This window comes from Ruditapes philippinarum, unplaced genomic scaffold, assembly GCF_026571515.1.
Source record: "Ruditapes philippinarum isolate M1 unplaced genomic scaffold, ASM2657151v2 ctg5141_1_1_1_1, whole genome shotgun sequence".
NCBI classification, from domain to species: domain Eukaryota; kingdom Metazoa; phylum Mollusca; class Bivalvia; order Venerida; family Veneridae; genus Ruditapes; species Ruditapes philippinarum.
Genome location: NW_026860184.1, coordinates 1 through 21127, shown reverse-complemented (window position 1 = coordinate 21127; position 21127 = coordinate 1). Strand labels below are relative to the sequence as shown.

Genomic DNA, 21127 nt, shown 5'->3' with positions numbered 1-21127 from the left:
GGTAGTGTTCATAATATTTATCTGATCTCTCATACAGCCTACCTCAAAGATTTAAACTTGAATTGCTGATTAGAAAACAGAATAAGTCACTATTTGTGTGATTCACTCAAGAAGTTTTATATACTTTCCATCAAAGTTTGTAATGATATATTGTGGCACAGTGATTGTTATTTATAATTAATTTGCTTAAGTAAAAAAGATATGTCAACACTGTATTCACGTACAACTATCCTTCCGCTCCTTACACTTGTAAAATCATTAATCAAAATAACGATAATGCATTCAGACTGTTTTGAATATTGTAATGAAAGTAATACTTAATACCAGAGCCTGCAAGAATATACATTTATGCTCAAAGTGTACAATTATCTCGCATATCATGTAACGCCAAATTAATATATTTAAAAAGGATATGAAAACACTCATTTTATGTAAAGCGAAGACAGAAACGAATGTCATTTCATATTGGGACAAAAGGAGGTGTTTAACAAAACAGGACCACTTCTAATTACCTTAGGAATGATTTACTAATGATTAGCCGATAATGTAAATTAGTCAATGACCTTTAATGTTATACTTAGTTACAATAGTCATTAATGTTTAAGCATGCATAATTTAATTAGCGTAATGCGAATTTTGTATCTGTCAGAAGTCAACGGGATCGTGATTTATAATTGATGAGTTTGGAATATACAGTTATAATCAAATTTACACAGAAATACATGAAGATATTTTAAAAAAGTAATGAACGTGTAGACATTTACTATAAATAAACTGGAGAGTCGACGATTAGAACATAATTTACTTAAGAAAAGCTTATTAGTGATTTACATTATATTGTTAATAAGTTTATGACAATAAACGTTATAATAAGTATGCTCTAATTTATTCGGCCACAAAATTATCTAATTAACAGTTCCACCCCACATATGTCAGAATATAAATATAATACGCACAGATAATACACAGAATTGCAATACGCGTGTCAAAACAACAACAACAACAAAAAAACAACAAGAAGTAACGAATCAAATAACATATATTGACACGTGTACATTGATCTATAACTGATAACGAGCTCTCTTACATATCAAACATGATCATTCTTTTATGGAGATATAGTTTTGAGAGCAAGTTTTGAACAATATAGCGTTCCAATAATTCAAGTTATGAGGCTGTTCATTTTAATAGTGAAGCTCATTCTACAGAAGAATCGTTTCATTCCTATTGATATTTAACATATCAACAGGAATAGATTGTTAAAGGCACATTATACAAAAGAATAATTAACTATACTTTTACTAATGACCTGCAATAATCAAATTAAAAATATGTTCCGGGTAATTAGCCAATGAGAAAATTTTAGGATACTATTAAAGTATACCAAAATGAAGAAGCTTGTAAAATGCTAAAGATTAAAGCATTTCTGAGGCAAAATGAGTATTTAAAAGAATGACAATTTCGTATTGTTTTCTCAGATTTTCACATGTTTGCCTTTACACAGTACTAATTTTCTTTTGGTAAGACACACTTTGTGTATATTCATTACTATTTTTAATAACTGTTGAACCAAGACGTTATTTTTCTGTTAGTTTTATTACTTATCTTTTCTATTTATCGTACATATAAATATATTTGGTGCACTACAACTTTCTTTTTGAAAAAATATGTATATTTTATACATAGAATCATTGATCTTTATTTATATTTTAATGTCACGTTGCCGTTACCGCTTAAACGGTAATATTTGAATGTATTTATTTTGTTTCAAAGACGAAATGAATTGAATGTGTTGTTTTGATTTATTTACTTCATTTATAGATTAATTGACGTTTTTATTTTTTAAGTAATACACAAAGGATAGGTATTTTTTGGCTTATACCTCGCTTTGGATACATGTATGAAGTCTGTTATGCTATTAAAAATATCGATGCATCCATCCCTTACAATAAATGCTATATAAATATATATTTCTTCACATAATTGGTTCGTAAGCTGATTTACGTACGGTGGCAAAAAGGTGACATGTTTGTGTATGTTTATTTATCTCGTGCGCACGATATACTATGTCGTGGCCACGAGTTACTAAGTCGTGCGCATGAAATAATTAAGTGGTGCGCACGAGATATCATGTCATATCCATGAGTTACTAAGTCGTGGCCACGAATTACTAAATAAAATAAACCGGGGCTAATTTCTTCTCAAGTTATGGTATGGAAAAGGTCAACAGGCAATAAGTACGTACATACTGATCAATCCTATCAAATAATGTTCCCCACAAAGAGCAAAACTTAGTAAAGATTAAAATCTGATTTACTGGTCTTGGATAGTGACCTATTCTTATGATCCTTTAGTCATGTATACTGTTTGAAGTGGATATCTTAAGTAGTGTAATAGATTAACGTTGCATGTAAAATTTTAACCAGAATTTATATAATTCCTAATTATATAATTCTATCTGATTGGTTAATTATCTCCTGGGCACGACTTAATTATCTCGTAAGCAAAGCTTAGTAACTCGTGGCCAAGACATAGTATAGTGTGGGCCCAACTTAATTATCTCTAGTGCACCAAAAAGTAGCAGGTTGTTACGACATAGGATCTCGTGCGCACGACTTATCTCGTGGCCATGACATAGTATCTCGTTCGCCCCACTTAGTATTTCGTGAGCACATGATAATTAAAGACTCAAACATGTCGACTCTTTGACATAAACATATATCCGTAAAAAACGTTATAAACTTTACATTACTTTGAAATAATCTGCATAAGATTGTTTCCGTAAATTAATTTCATCAGAAAAAAAGACAAATTTTAGAAGTGACAGAATATCTTATAATCTGTCAGAATATTCAATGTCTAAATTAATTTTGAGATCTTTTTTCATCTGAACATATAATGTCATCGTTAAACAAACCGCTCATTAATGCGTATCATGGGCACAAGCGAAGTTTTGAGCAACTTATTTATTGTATTTATAAATTCATGGTGCATGTAAGGTAAATAGGGTTAGCAACGGTTGATGGTTAAATCTATGGTACTGTTTGAACCACTCTTATAGTTTGAAATGCGTAACTCGTTGTTTTAAAGTTCTATTTGTATATTCAATGTCTTTAATGAATGTAAAAACGGCAAAACAATAACGTAACGTTCAATTTGCAGATGGATGCCTCCATATCTTTGCGCGGTACTGTATGTTACATGCAAGGCTGATTACAATCTTGACATTTCTTCTCGCTCGCGAATGAGTGACCTTACAGTCTAGCATGATTTTCCTATGAATAGAAAAAAATGCACTCTAGACAACAAGAATATAGACAAAATTTACATTATTATCAAAATGTTTAACTTTTCCTACTTAAAGAAATATAAATCTATTTTTTAAAAGTATCAGTAAATCTTAACAATTGCTGATCTTACTAACAATGTGGTGTATAAAAACTATCATCTTAGAAAATCGAGAAAGAAAATAGGTGTAATTATTTGTAATTCATTTCTCATTGAATGTTTATACAAGCTGCTATTTTAATTCATAGTGACGTGTTTTGTATTCTGAGTAAATAATAACATTTGTAAAGATAGAACTTCAGAGTGCCGTAAAATCTAATCTAGATATATACGCATAAATACATAACCCCTGCAATAAGTACTTCTTAAATGTCCAATTTGCATGAGACATGCTGCCATTTTTATTTAAAAAATGTCTAGTTTTTGGTATCTTGTTACAGATTTGATAGCAAAACACAATTGCCATATATAATCTAGGCAATCTGCAACTATGTGTATTCTTTTTGGTTACATTTCCCTTCCTACATTACTCTATCGTTGAAATATTCTTCTGTTGGTGGACAGGAGGATTTGCTACCTTTATGCGGTCAGCGCGGCATTCGTTTAATTATGTGTGTAATAAAATCTGGAACGAATTTAGCGGGCTTTATCGCTATCTCACCGTCATGGAAGAATTGATGTTCAGAAGTATAATTTGTACATTTGTAAGAATGTGGCAGAGTGTTATTGTTTTATAATCAAAAGGATTGCACTTAAACTGAGCAAAAAGTTATGCGATCATCAGATGCAAATTTAAGGTATTTGTTTCAGTTTTTTCTCAGTTCAGAATCATAAATATTATCATTGTCATGTAGTGATTGTTTATAATTTTATATTTTTTTTAGTATTTGATATAAATTCAGAATATGATGTGAAAATCTTTTAGGGATGGTGGTTGATAAGTTGACTTCTTATGCAATATATTGTTGCATATACATGTAAATTGCACATCACTTCTTTGTCGATTTTCGACTATATTGACACCCAAATTAGCAAAGAAGGTTAGTTTCTTTGGAAGCAAGAAAAATGTAAAATGAGCAGAAATCGTTTTTTTTTTTTAAGAACATATTAATTAAGTAACATTTTCTTTATCTTTGCACATTATAAGAAATTCATTTTAATACATTTAGATACAAAAAGAATGATATAAACATATGGATGAGATAATTTAAACGATATAATTTGAACATTTCGAATAAAAATATCTGAATACATATTCTCTTGTATCTATCTGTAAAGGACATGTGTAGAAAATAATAAGTGAGTACCCTGAAAATCGTATCTTTATATCTTATATGCCTTGTTGAAATTAATACAAACTTCAGACACTTGTAAAATAATACACAAGAGGTCATGAACTTCGACAAGCCGATACAGTCCTACGCATTAACCCTTCCAGCCTGCTGAATCTCAGTAAGGGCTTATCAGCTAGTAAATCACTATTAACTGTACGTCTCACATTAACACGTCCACTGAGTTGAGAGTTTTGTCATTATTAATTGGCCCTCTGTATTATTATCTAATGGCCCTAAAATTGAAGGGTCAAATTTCTGTAGAAGATACACTTACTAAATTTATCAATGTATTTTTTCTTCATTCTTTTTCAACCGGGTCTGCAGCTTAATTGAATTGTGAAACTTAGCAATTATTTGTAAATATACTTTATAACACACGATAAATTTTTAAATTTACAATAAATAAAGTTCAATAGTTAAAGGTCAATGGTCAAGGTCACACTTATATCTTGAAGGTTCATGCTATCACATTTATATATGACAGGTACAATAAAACAAAGAACAATATGAAGCAATAGTTACTTTCATTCTCTTTTCTTTTCATAATACCTGCATGCCTGAAACCTTTTCAGGGGCATTCGTCACTTGGGTGACAGCTCTTCTTATTTCTTAAGGTATCATTTTCAAATATATATTCCTGATTATCATCCAAATTATGTGATAAGGTGCAAAACTCTAAAACCACAGTATTTCCAGAACTATATCCCCTTGAACATATAATTTTCCGTAAAATACAGAGGATATTGAATGAGTGTAAGTTCAATACTGAATTTATTGCACGAGTGAATAAGAGGCTCGCATAATATTATTTTATTCAGCGAGTGCATGAACTTATCTTTTCTCTCAAAAAAATGTTACTTTTTTATTTCTTAAGGTATCTACTTCTAACTTTAAATTTATGTTCCTTATCATGTGTGATAAGATTCATAACTGTAGTATGAATATTTACAGAATTATCCCCCCTTGAACTTGTTTTCAATTAATTCTAAAATGTTCTCTATATCCTCCAGCTTTAACTATACATTCTTAAAACATGATAGGATCATAAAACATTCAATGGTACTGCTGTCAGTGATACAGTGGCAAGCCGTGTAATTACAATTAAATGCTCATCACTGATCAGAGATATGAAATTTTGGAGGAAACTGGAAATATTGGGTTAATGTGTAGGACTGGATAGATTATGGCGTGAGTTCACCCTTATCTCAGCTGTAATGTTATGGATCAGTTAGACAGATTCAAGCGTTTGATTATAAATAGGCGGGGTTATTTCCTTACTGTTTTAATTTTATAACACCTTTATACTATGCTATTACAGAGGGTTACAGGGTCTGTTCATTTTATCGATTCATTTCATTAAAGAAAGGATAGATATAAAATACTTTAAGCAAAGGCCAGTATACAGTGAAAATGTGTAGAAGATATGCATTATAATTATTATATGAATGAAATAAATGAGCTATGACAATTATTAGAGTTATTTTCTTCTAGTTATTTTATTTACATTTACATTTTACGCTTTTCATGAACATTCATACAGAATCTGATTTAACAATATTGAAAAAAGGGCTTTTATAATTCCAAACTGTATTCTTTTATTTCATTTTAATGCTTGTGATCAATAAGATAAATGATGACCACCGTAAAACTAAGTTGTATCATAAAACAATTTAATGTTGTTTCAATATTTGTTTTCAGATATGTGAAACAAACAACACAAAACAACAGACGTGATAGACGAAATCAACAAGATATCACACAGTACCTGGATTTAAGAATTTGAACGATAATTTTATTGATTGTCTGACAAACTTCATTTCATTATGCTTTGCTTATTTATTTATTTATTTTTGTTGTTTTATTTTTATCAATTAACAAATATATCTTGAACAATAGATTACACATGTATGGTACCATGTACGAATTAAAAATAAAAAATAAGAGAGGACCGAATTTTCATTTTTTTTTGTTTCAAAACGCTAGAAAGAAGATAATACATGATTTAATAGATGATGTTTGAGTTGTTTTCAATAAATACAGATTTGTTTTCATCTATTGAAACTAGTATGAAAATAAATATTTCGAGACAAGTGAAATATCAGAACTTTCATGCCACAATGTGAAAATTAATCCTGTATTAAATTTTATAGAAAAAAAAAGAACTTGAATTTTCTGTTTATTGTATACATTTTTCTTTTGTTCCGCATTAAAATTTGACGACATTATGATTATGTGATTTGACTGACTAAGACGAATATAATCCGACAAGACAACAATGACAATATGAAAATAATTTCACTGCAGTGAAAAATAAATTAAACGGAACCACTCATATTTATGTAATAAAATATTTTTTTCAATATTTCTGAATTTATATTAAGAATATTCAAGAATATAATGAAAAGAGGATATGAAGTTTTATCTGTAATTGCGTGTTTTATTTCATCCAGTGATATAGAAATAAATATTTCACCAGTTGTTGTAGACACATGTTAAATGAACTAATTTGATAATAATCAATTTTAGGAAAAATATTGAATTGCCTGTTTATTAAAGTTTTCTCTGTTTAAAAATGATTATTTATTTTTTTGTTTATTTTAATATGTATATTGAAGAAAGTAGTTACGACACCAGGGATAAGTACGGAAAATATGTTACATGCAGTAAAAGTAAACTTATACATAGAAAAATATGGAAAATGAAAATGAACATTTCATTTCATCAATCCTTCTTAATATTTTTTTCGAAAATGCATTATGATTAAAACATATATTTAACACTACATTTATACATAAGAATTAAGTACAACATATGCTTATCGATTTTTTAAAAGTTTTATATTTTACTTGAATAAGTACGGTAAGTTATTTGATAAATATATTTATTTTCTTAACAGTAAGATGAATAATGTACAGATAAATGTGATATGTTATATAGCCCGTTATTATATTTTTCTTGTATACAAATTAATATCGGATGTATTCTTTTCTCTCTACTCTATATTCTCAAACAAGTATAAAAACATGAATCTATAAATGATCAGACATTTGTGTTTTTTTTTTAACCCAGGCCTTCTATTTCATATCTAAAAAAATATTGACCGTCTACAATTAAAAGGTTTTTGTAATCTGCGTAAATTACTGTTATATTAACCCATTTGAAAGTAAGATGTGTGTTTTCATGAAATATTTCCGAACAACCATTTCCAACATTATCCTTAGAAAATAAACCCATTTAAAATGATAGTGGTAACATATATCCGCAGAACGAACAGGTACAATGCGTTTCGTCTGAGGTTAAAAAGTTAGGGGAATTATTCCCCTAAGTCAGCACTGTACTGTCACTATCTGTGCATGTAAAATTGTTGCTGAAAAAGCGCATTGAGGTCGACCCCCGGAAAAAGGACATCTGGAATTTCCTTTTTTATTCTGGAACGCATTATAAGTTTAAAATGATTATAAACCTTTTAAAAGCACCTGTGGAGGTGCAGCACTTATAGTAAAAGAACGTCATGATAAAGAACATCCCCTTGTGCAAACGGTATAAATATATTCCGTACTACTTGTAACTAAAAATGTATAAATATGCACCGTGGGTAATGGACAAAATCAATTTTATGAAACTATTGATAATTTGAAAATAATCGAAAGCATGCCTAGGGATATTGACTACATGAGTAATGACATTTATTAGAACTTAGACGACTTCACACTTATATTCACAAAATAGTAATGTTCATAAATTAATCATTTATAAGCGATTTAGAGTTTTGTGAAATTAGTTAAGTGCTTTCGCAAATAGCCCAGAACGCTGTAATATCTCTTCAATTTTCGTTTAAATGGTAACCTTAATAATTCATATTTTGTTTGAAGCAACAAGCCTTGTTTGTTTCGACGCAATATAATTAAATTAAATTATTTTGTTGGTTGGAAATGATTAGCTATTTAGGTCGCTGTAGTTCCGATGATTTGAGGAGGAAAAAGGTGTGGTTTATATAACTTGCCAATGCCCTGATTACTTCTCGTGACCAACAACCGAATTTAATAGACTGTGTTTGTACGTTGGACAATTGTTTTGTAGTCAATGCCAACGTCATATAAATCTTAACACAAAGAGTTGCTTGTGTTTCTTTTAGGTCAGCATAATTAACTGATGAATTTTAATTTGTTTGATTTGTATTGAAACATTGAAGGATCAAATTTAAAAGAAAATTGCCAGAGGCGTGTGTGACCGCCGCTTACTGACTTGACTTTTTTTATTCTGTAATGTCTTGGAGAACATTCGCGCGTTGTGAGTACCGGGGACTGTAGCTGTTGTTGTTCGTAAGCGATCTAATTGATTCCGGTTCAAGATATAGCGATCTTATATCTTTTTTACAAGCAATAACGCGCCTCTGTAGTACATCTCTTGAAAACTCTGTCAGCGCAAGTCCCCACCGGAATTTCTCTTCTGATTGTTAGTGATACACAAATACAGAATTCCGTATCCTCAGTTTCAAGACCAGCTAATTAGCCTTTGGTGTTAATTTCCGAATTTCTTGGAATTGAAACATCTAATGATAAACTTCAATTTATAGTGTGTGTTTTTTTTAAATTCTCAGTAGGTTTGCGACTACAACATATTTTGTATCGACAAATATCAACCACATAGACCTGTTGTTCCCATGTTTTTGTGAAACTCGAATTCTGTTTCATATAATGACTGGATTTTCATCATAGATTCAGCTGACCGATTCTGCCTAAGCTGTCCAATTTTAATTCAGCTTACCAATTTTGCAATCAAACTTTATAAAATTAGCACATGCGCAAACGTCTTTAAATGTTTATTCCAAGGGTAACCTTGAATATTTGTTGCAATTCAGTATATATCTGGTGAAAACATTGCTTATCAAAGAGTTATTTATGTAAAATGTAATTCAATTTAATTTATTTTAAGGAAATAATTATACGGACTGTTATAGCGCAATAGGGTAAACTAGGGGTTTATAATTTCTAAATGCCCTGTGTTTTGTTGGATCCAGCCCGCTTATATCTATGTCTGTATCTTTTCTCTTTCTGTATCATTTTTGAAGTTATTAAGGTTATTTTGCACTTATCTTGGTTATGGCTATACTCTTTTTTATTAACATGGATTAAGGATTAATCTAAAATTCATTCGGATTAAAATCAATTGCGTAAATTACAAAACAAGACAAATAACATTCCTTATCAAATTGTTATTTATGTAAGATGTAATTCAATTTAATTTATTTTAAGGTAATAAATATACGGACTGTTATAGCACAAAAGGGTAAACTAGGGGTTAATATTTTCTAAATATCCTGTGTTTTGTTGGATCCAGCCCGCTTATGTCTATGTCTGTATCTTTTCTCTTTCTGTATTATTTTTGAAGTTATTAAGGTTATTTTGCACTTATCTTGGTTATGGCTATACTCTTTTTTATTAACATGGATTAAGGATTAAATCTAAAATTCATTTGGAGTGACATCAGTAGCGTAAAATACAAAACAAGACAAATGAGTGTTTCTAAGATGTTCCATATTTTCAAGCATGTGGCCCATTTCATTAAATGCACTTCAAAAATATAAACATGAATAGGTAAAAAATCAAGAATCAATGGCAAAAATAGGAATTGAACCACATACCTCTCATAATATCATTTAATCCTTTAACCGACTGTGGTATTGTGGATATGCCTGCACATTGAGCTAGTGGACTTTTCTCAACATTAGTTATATAATATACTCCATATAAATTCTCGTAAACTATATGGACAAAACCGAAGTGGAGTCGAATATTTAAATGAGTGCTATACACGTGTTGTATTCATATCTGACAATTCAGTAATACCAGCCTTTATCTGCTTGAACCGATGCCAGGGTCGTACATGGCAGCTTGTACATACCAGAATCGTTCCTGAACAGGCTTAATCGAATCGAGCATGAATTATTTTCTTGCCATTTGGGTGTTTTCTAAGGAAATCATTTTTGTTGTTATTGTTTTACTTTTTTGTAAAACCTTTTGAATTACATCTTGATTCACACAGTTACAATGTAGAATAATATATATTCAATCATATATATTGATCTCGTAACTTTTCGATTCACTTATTTCGGCTAATGAGCATGCCTAAATTTCAATATCTCTCAAAGTCTATTTCATTAGCAACTAAGCAACAACAATCGTTCTGACGCTGATCATTCTTTTAATCATTTTTTGCTTCGTAACACCATGTTACTTTTACTTTATGACAAAAGCTATTTTTAATGGTAATGGATTATGGTGATGACGTATAGTCATTTCAGGCATCACTATCATCAGATCTCTTTTCGATGTATCGGCAAATTTAAAAGTTTAGAATGGAATTTTATTTGATAATTTTAATCTTCTGGACATAGCAAGGACAAGCAATTATTTACAATAAAATAAATAAATCATCTGAGGAAAGAAATTATTTAAAATTTCAGCTTTCTGGACTTATACATTCAATAAAAGAAAAACACTCAATATGCTACAAGTGTTTATTCTCGAAATATCATTTTTGTTTCAAATACTTAATTTATTTCAACATATAAATAGTTTCCATCAACTTATTTTCTCTATAAAATGTGTAAATATTTTCTATTACAGTTTTTGAAAAATTGACTAAACATTTTTAAATTAAAGTTTTTATATTTGGAAGGTTGAAATATCAATTTTTGAGACAATGTGATTCAACATTATTGATCATATTTACATATATATATATCGTTTGTATATTCTTTAATGAGGGGTAACGTTTATCCATAATCACGTGGTGTTCATCGGGAATATTAAACGGTTACATAAACATTGAAATTGTAATACATTGAAGGTATAATCATTTTTTCTTTTAACTTATCTACATTTACTTATTCCATTTGATTTCATTTCACTTTAACATTTTCGAATATTCAAGTATGATAAGATACCCAAAAGTTTCAAATATTCTTGTATGATAATATACCCGATAGTTTCCAATAATCTTGTATGATAAGATATTCGATAGTTTTGAATATTCTTGTATGATAAGATACCTGTTTGTCTAGAATTTTCTTGTATGATAAGATACCTGATAGTTTCGAAAATTCATGTATGATCAGGTACCCGGTACGGATCGGTTGAAAGCACAATCTATGTACCATGGTACCATAACATTGGCTGTTTAAATTTACTCTAAAAAGATAAACACAAATTTCATTTTAGTGAACTTTTTCGTTGCTTTAATCTGTTTGGTTCCGAATAATACTCTACACCGACTAATAACCTTTTTCAGTATTAACATATCTACTTTATATGAAACAAAGTAGCATGATCTACCAAAATATATTCATATAGTAAACGTTTACCCTCATTAAAAAACTAAACAGTTGTAAATTTTACACTTCACAACAAAAATGTTAGTTGACAGATAAATGAGGTTACAGACAAAAAGCAGCATATGTAGAGACGCACACATTTACAATCGAAATGAAAATAGTCAATCTAAACTCCCTGATAATATTTCAAAAGTTAAAGGCACAATAAGCCTCAGAAACGAATATATTTTCTTCCTTATTTATAAAAAATAAACTTGTCTTTATAACGTATAAATAATGGTTTTACAGCATGTCAGGTGCTTATCACCTGAGAAAAGTATCGCTGACTGTGAAATTTGTACTAAAAGTAGGTAAATGTTAACAAAGTGACTTCTTAAGATACTGTTGTAATTAAAGTTGTTACCACACTTGAGAGAAAATTCATATAATTATGTATATAATAATGCTTCTAAAACAATTTTCAAACATCGAAGCATATGTAAAATATGTACTGCAAATATTTATAAACATTATATGTAATCATGAAAATATAAACATTAATTTTTTTATTGAAAAATTTTTTTATTGAAAAATTGGTCTTAGACTTCATAGAAAATAATTTTCCAAATACCTCCTTTTGTTAAAATGAAATGTGAATTCGGTAATATCTTTACAAATAATGCTTTTTGGAACTTACAATATTGATAATTCTTCATTTGATTATTATATTTATGAAATAAAACCATAAAAATTGGATTACAAGATATTTAAGCTTCCATACAAACAAAATGCTCAATCTACTCTAACTGTAATATATGTACTTCTCAATAAGAAATAATAGCAAATGAATCAGGTAATTTCCAGAAGAGAAACTTTCTGAAAACTATAACAAGGCTCCACAAATTAAAAGCTTTTGAAAAAATGGGTCATAATCGGCCATTATGGCATAATCATAAAAATATTGTTCAGTTTCTGATGCATTAACAGTTTTTTTTTGGTGTTATTTTTTTAATGTTTAGGAAATCATGGAACATTAATTCATATTTTAACAGGAGCCTATATGTCTTATCCGTGAATTTTTCATTTTACGAAAAAAATAAACAAGAGCGATCAGTGATCACATGTGTCGCCTCATGATGGCCAATTTCATGTTGGGACAGGTTTTGTGACAGACAAACAGACAGACAGACGGACAGTGCACAACAAGACTTGGTACTGATCATTCCTGTAAAATTTGGATTAACCTGCACCAGTAGTTTATGATAAGTAGTCCAGACAAGCTTTTGTGTATCTGGCAACACACAAAAAAAACACATTTATATCAAAGGGCCATAACACGGCCAAAAATCATTCAACCGGAAAATCCATGCAATATGCGCAAGGACTTCAGCTACAGATCAATCCTGTAAAGTTTCATTCAAATTGCATAAGTGGTAGAAGAGAAGTAGTCCGGACAAACTTTAAAAATAAAAAATATTAAAGGGCCATAACTCTTACAAAAATCATTGAACCGAAAAATGCTGACAATATGCACAACTAGACTTGGTACTAATCATTCCTGTAAAGTTTGGATGAAATTACACCAGTAGTTTATGAAAAGTAATCCGGACAAGCTTTTGTGTATGTTGCAACACACAGAAAAAACTCCTTTTAATCAAAGGGCCATATCTCCGCCAAAAATCATTCAACCGGAAAATCCGTGCAACATGCGCAAGGACTTGAGCTACAGATCAATCCTGTAAAGTTTCATTCAAATTGCATAAGTGGTAGAAGAGAAGAAGTCCGGACAAACTTTAAAAATTAAAAAATATTAAAGGGCCATAACTCTTACAAAAATCATTGAACCGGAAAATGCTGACAATATGCACAACTAGACTTAGTACTGATCATTCCTGTAAAGTTTGGATTAAATTGCACTAATAGTTTATGAGGAGTACTCCGGACAAGTTTTGTGACGGACGGACGGACAGACGGACAGACAAACGGACGGACGGACAGACAGACGACGGAGAAGTGATCCCTATATGTCGCAACTACTCAGAGGCAACACAAAAATAAATAAATAAATATATATATATATATATATATATATATATATATATATATATATATATATATATATATATATATATATATATATATATATATATATATATATATATATGGATCTATTTAATAGCAGTTCATATTTCATTACTTTCACTTTTTTGTAATGTTGATAATTCCATAGGCAATTGAAGTGTTCCTTTTTGGTAATGAAAGTGTACCAGATGACTAATAATTGTGCAATGTAACAACATAAATAACATTCTATAATATACAAAATTCACAACGCAGGATCTTCGCCAGAGAAACTTTTTGCAGCAGAGAGTTCAGTTCTTAATCTTCTAAAGGTGATTTCGTGGCTTGAACCTCTTTTCGTAGAATAGTTAGAATGTCTGATGACTTTAAGCGTTAACTCAGTGCATCTTATTCAAAAGCCAGAAGCAAAACGTGAGGTACACAGCTCAATTAAAAAAATATTTAAATGAATGATTTTGTAGTTGCACATTTTTCAAATGAAAAGCAAACAGGTTTTGAAGATTTATCTTAAACGATCAGATTAAACCAAGCTGATAATCCATATGAAAAGAATTGTGCTTTAAGTAATAGAAAGAGCATCGAAACACAAAACAAACAGATTGCCGAGTGTTTTGATTCTGTTTCTCTTTTGTAGCATAGTCAAACATAAAAAAACGTTCCCTCTTGGCACAATATGAAACCCCAGAAAAAAGTAACCAATGAACATGCATCTTAATATGCTTTTCCTGTCCCATTTCGTCACTATAAGTAAACCCAAGCAAAAATGAACCAAAAAATGGGCATGCCCGTGAGTTCCGGTAACTAATACCTGCACTCCAGTTAACGCACTGTGCATGTATATGTATATGGTTTATTTCTGATACATTTTCAACAGAAAGGTTCCCAAACTATGATAAATAGTAATTGAAGCACAGTTCACTTATGGTTTTGCTGGAAGATATCGACATACATTCAAAGGAAAAGTAAGTAACTTCACAATTCATTAGTTCATTGTCAGGAGATTGGTTAATATCAGTTAATTATGTAACAATTTGTGAAAAGTTGTTATGATTTCAGTCCTAGTGTGCGAGATAATAAAATGAATCATTTAAAGGCTTTTGTGTAACAGAAAAGGAAATATATTTATCACTCGTTAAAAGTTTTTTCTCGGGATGTTAACTTCACCGTAACTTTTAAATCGATGCGTTTTTTTTATAAACTAGATCGAAATGACTAAAAATGTATTGAGCTATGAAATATGGACATTAGGTATTTTTGTCATCTTATGTTGAAATTGAATCATAAGTCTAAAAATAAGTCTTTTTCACATGTGGAAAGAAGGACTGTGAAGAGTATAGAAAATCCATACGAAGCAAACCTGAAAAAGACATAGAATCACACATAAATATATAATTATAATGTGTTTTTTCGCGACAAAATCAACGTAGAAATTGCTATAAACTAGCTTCAGCATGTCTTTCTCTGTATATGTAGGTACTTACGATATTTTATGGGTAAGGTTTGAATAGGTGACATTATGACGTTCTTTCTCTATATCCATGGGAATATGATATAAAATGTGGGAAGACTTGTTGTTTATAACAAGGACGAAATCATCTTCTTTATCGTAATTACCATATTACATATTACTGACATGAAAGACAATTATGATAGGCATCTATCAAATACTGTAATATGAATTTATGTACATATACTTACTTTCAATCATATCTTAATTTCAAGTCTGCTATTGTCCGTCTTCTAATCTAATTATTCTTTATGTATTCAAAAATTATTGATACTTACAAACTTGATTTCCCTTAGAGCAGCATAAGGTATGATGCCAGAAGTGACAACGCCAGTACAATCGCCCCATATCCGGTCATTGCAGCTAAAATAATAATTAGAGATATATACAAAGACCTGGTTTTGATATGAAAACAATGAACATGTTAATTACTTGAAACAAACATTATACGTGTATGCATGTTAAAATTGTTGAATTTTATATAGTTTGTATTGTGTCAAAATGTATGACTATATTTACATAGATATTAACCCGTGAATTGTTTACAATGAAATCCCCTTTTAACAATATCAATCAACCCCCATATCGCATTATCCGTTATTGATTGAAATATGCAAATAATCTAAAGGTAAAAAATTTACCAGAATTCTCCATTTCACATTTGTCGACATCCATCTTGTAGCCAGATTTACATTTACATTTACCATTGTCTGTTTCACATACGGCATTTTCAGTATTGTCACATGCTGTTTTAACAGTTGAGCAATCAATTCCATCGACATCTGAAAAAACACGTATTTATATATAAAATATTTTTATTCGGTTAGCATAGAATGAATTTAAAAAGAAATTAATTATAAATATATATTTATTTTAACACTTAATGCGATCATTACATCAAGTATACGTAAAATGTGATTTTCTACAAGTACATCAAGCACGACGTATTTGAATCTTAATCGTTTGTTATTAAGCAAATGACCAAAGAAAAGATAAGTTAGCTTTAAAGTATCTTTTGTTTTTCTGGCAGAAATTTAAAAACTCGAAGGAGCTCCACTAAGGCCAATACATCCAAGCATTTAATTTAATATCAACGATAAAGTGAGAAAATGAGTGGAAAAAGTGGAAAGGAAATGATCTGCAAATTTGCATACAAATTTATCTAGGCATACACCAAACTGTACACAAGTCTCAGAAAATATTTCTAGTCCCATCATGTCAAAACACCTTGTGGAGTCCTTTTTAAAGTTTAAAAGTATTTGAATCATATTGTGTTACTCTGTGTGCAAACGTCATCCTTGTCTGCATAGCCTTCTTTACATTCACATTTATCACTTTTACACATTGTATTAGCATCGCCAGGACATGCAGCACTACCGCTACAATCACTTCCAATAACTGAAAAAGGTAAGATGGGAACCATAAAGAGTAAGACAGAAACTGTTTCTTGTACCCTTCACTACACCATGTGTTTGTTTTATAATGTTATTTTTTTCTTAACTTAATCTGCGTATTATTGCGCTTAGATTTTGATTTGTAATTCAATTTTTCTTTCTTTTCACATTGATACATGTTTAATATAATAACAGAATTTAAGCACACAATTTCATTATTAAAAACTGTGATCAAATTTTTGCAGTATGCAGCAGTCCATCGCCGCGGACGTGAAAACTCTTTCAAGATTGATTAACCAAAGAGAAACCGTTACGGAGAAAAAACATTCACGTGATCAAAATATAAATAAATTCAATCAACCTTAAATATTGAAGCTGTAGAAAAGTAAACTTAAACATTGTTTGCCAAATCATCTCTTCATATACAATAAATAACCAAAAAATAAATCATATCATGTCATGTAAGTTAAAGCAGATGTTAAGATGAATCCGATGTTGTAATGCACAACAAAGCTATTCATAATAAAGAGACCTTTGTTTGGTTTTACGTCGTACGAATACAGTAGAGTGCATATGGCGACTTTCCAGCTTTTCTTGCATGGACGGGCACCAAAGTACAACGGCCAACGTTCTGTAAATTAGCATGATTACTTTCGTCCATGAACGAATCAGCTTCTTCACTTGAATTAATTCCAAAGTTCAAATTATTTTTTCTTAATTTGCTATATACATAAAGTACCTTTGGACAAAAGATTTTTTCTATCGCATGATTGCTGATTTATATGAATGATACTTTATTAGTCATTTCGTCTTTTTTTCATATAGATATATTCTATTTGCATACATTCATAATGATAGAGAAACGTATAAATGTTTTGAGACAAGTTAGACATCAAGCTTTTAGTCGTTTATGCTATTTGGGAATCTGTAATGACTTGTATGTAGCTAAGTTATATATAACTAATATATGTTTTTGTTCGATATATTGCTAATTAACATAAACATTCACAAACAGACGATTTATTTCAAATTAATGATAAAGAATACAAACTTTTGAGACACGTGTTGCCATAGTATCCAGGCTTACAAGCACACTCACTTTCTTTACATTCGGCATTCTCTAGACTGCAAACTGTAGCTTCGTTTTGTGCAGTGCATGATGTTCCAACGACTTAAAGCAAAATTTAATAGGATTTTTTGACTTTTTTAATTTAAGTATATATTAAGGCAATTTTTCTTTCCAAACAATATTTGATTGGTTCGGAAAAAAACAACCCCCCCCCAAAAAAACAAAAAAAAAAAACAGGAAAAACAAATCACTCTTCGCCATTCAAATTCAATAACAAAACATGCAATGCAAGCTCGCGTGATTGTGCTAGTGGTTATATGATTTTATCTTCGCCGATGGACCTGCTCGTGTGCGGTTTTTATACAGGAGTTTTAATTGTTATAATCATATTGAAAATCATCATTTTAACAACTTCGAGAAATTTACTTCTTTGAGGATTGTAGTCAGCTTTCTAATATGTACAAATGAAAATTTCTGGATGTTAACTAAATTCTTTGTATATTGAGTATAAGAACATGTTCGAACTTTCTTTAGTTTAATCAAATATTTAAATAAACCTTTTACAACGCGGTCCGTTTCTATCAACCGGATGCAGAATTGTCTCGAGCAGAATCTGCGTAAGGGCAGAATATTATCTCCCTTCATGGTAATGCAGTAAAAGTTAAAAAATCCGAGTTAGTTGAACATTGAAAGTATTTTAATAATTATACATTCTTTTAAACTTTTGTTTGCTTTATTCTTTAATATTTAAATGACATTTAAATTTATATACTATATGGTCTGAAACACTTATTATTTATGTATATATATATATAATTATAGATAAATAATAATGAAAGTAATATTATTTAAATGAAGAAAAACTCAATACAAACTCAAGCTGCAAGTCACACTGCCTTTGTATCCAAGGTTACAAGCACACACGCCATCTTTGCATCCAGTGTTGCGAAGTGCGCATACCGTACTTTCGGTTGACGAAGTGCATGCCGTTCCGAGAACTTAAAGAAAAAGTTAAAAGTTATACAGATTGAAAATCTAAATGATTCCATTCACGAGTACGCATGGTTATTTATTTACTTTTTCTTATCTTTATCTATCTATCTATCTATCTATCTATCTATCTATCTATCTATCTCTATCTATCTATCTATCTATCTATCTATCTATCTATCTATCTATCTATCTATCTATCTATCTATCTATCTATCTATCTATCTATCTATCTATCTATCTATCTATCTATCTATCTATCTATCTATCTAATCTATCTATCTATATCTATCTATCTTATCTATCTATCTATCTATCTATCTATCTATCTATCTATCTATCTATCTATCTATCTATCTATCTATCTATCTATCTATCTATCTATCTATCTATCTATCTATCTATCTATCTATCTATCTATCTATCTATCTATCTATCTATCTATCTATCTATCTATCTATCTATCTATCTATCTATCTATCTATCTATCTATCTATCTATCTATCTATCTATCTATCTATCTATCTATCTATCTATCTATCTATCTATCTATCTATCTATCTATCTATCTAATCTATCTATCTATCTATCTATCTATCTATCTATCTATCTATCTCTATCCGATCTATCTATCTATCTATCTATTATCTATCTATCCGAGGTATCTATCTATCTAAACACACCACACGGTCTATCTATCTATCTATTATCTATCTATCTATCTATCTATCTATCTACCACTTTAACACATCTATTTAATTTTCAATTGTGTGTTTGTGAAAAGAAAAAAAACAAAAAAAAAAAAATTAAAAAAATACCAATCCTTTCTCTGTAACAAGAATTGAAATATACGACAAAGTTTTCAGGACAAACTATAAGCCAGACCAACCAATCCACCTCCTATACCTATTATTTATATTCATTTTTCTCTAATAATGTGGTTCTAATACATATTTTAAAAAAAAAAAAATGAACGACAAAAAAAAATGTTTTTCTTGAAAGCCGCACAGTGACATAGACGCCTAACTCCCACCGGCCTCGTTTAAGAAACCCGGAAGTCCTCGAGTAGTGTTTCGCGAATTGATTTACAGAATATATATCCTATCGATTTATCATATGTTAATTTAAATGGTATTTGTGTGGTTAAAATAAAAAATAAAAAAATTATAATAATTGTTTAAAATAAGGAAAAAAAATTTAAAAAATTTAAAATCCCTTTCATGGCATACTGAAAAAGTTTCTGAGCTACAAAAAGCATGATACAGTTGATCACACTGTATTACTGCACATTGAAGAAGTTCTTTTTGTTTCTTCCCATTGAACTTCAAGCATCTGCCATATGTAATGACATTTACTTACATGTTTAGTCTTATCTCTGATAGACAGCACTCGGTGGATGTGGCTAGATACTCCTTCTACTACTGCTCTGAAGCTACCCTATAGTTGTCTCCCTGATGTTCATTTAGGTCCTCTTTTATTGTCTATATATGTCTAATATATGCTCAATGACATGTCTGCAACCCTAAGCAATAAGCTTTTATTATATCGCCACAGAACAAGTATCGACCTGGGAAGGAAAAATTAATGAAACCAGCTCTCTTCTTCCCAGGTCGATACTCGTGCCTGTTGATTATATGTTGATGACTCATGGATCCTTGTATCTGAGTAAAATAATCTTAAAATTGGTTAATTGGACTATAAAATTGTTCTTTGCATCTTGGCAAGAAGAGCTCCTATTCTATTTGGTTTAAGTTTTCAACTTAAATCTTCGCCTAGCCTCAATGTCACATGAAACGTACTGCTATAAAGTCACATCTTTTGTATAAGATATTTAGTGCAACCTGGATCAAATTTCTTTTTGCGTCGCCTTTAGCTTGCATCTCAATGCTTGTCTTGTATCACATCTGTCTTGCTCTTAATTTCCAAAAATCAAAAAAGTCATTATCATTATATAGAATTTAAAACATTGATTTTTAAGGGCACGCGGGTAGTTCAAATATGATGCAATAGGCCAATATCATGCAATTAACCTCGTTTTGCACGTATTGCAAATAGATGGTTGCGTTCAGCTCTCAATTGATACAATACATGTTTTGTTAGAAATCAGTCATATTAGATGACATTCGCTCGATTAATGTTTACCTACTC

General features: G+C 30.1%; 1 protein-coding gene and 1 long non-coding RNA gene across 2 annotated transcripts; one reads left to right on the top strand and one right to left on the bottom strand.

The window, feature by feature from the left end:
- The first annotated feature begins 1166 nt into the window (after positions 1 to 1166).
- On the top strand, positions 1167 to 6575 carry LOC132759150 (uncharacterized). The gene is made up of 2 exons (XR_009629673.1): positions 1167 to 4085; positions 6321 to 6575. It is a non-coding gene; the product is annotated as an uncharacterized LOC132759150 (long non-coding RNA).
- A 7506-nt stretch (positions 6576 to 14081) lies between these two features.
- Positions 14082 to 18987, bottom strand: LOC132759152 (tenascin-like; the record flags this gene model as incomplete). The annotated part of the gene is made up of 6 exons (XM_060750874.1): positions 14082 to 15376; positions 15805 to 15889; positions 16168 to 16308; positions 16805 to 16924; positions 17972 to 18091; positions 18865 to 18987. Coding segments are annotated over 5 exons (575 nt in total), but the record flags the coding sequence as incomplete, so codon positions are not given.
- Between the last annotated feature and the right edge of the window lie 2140 nt (positions 18988 to 21127).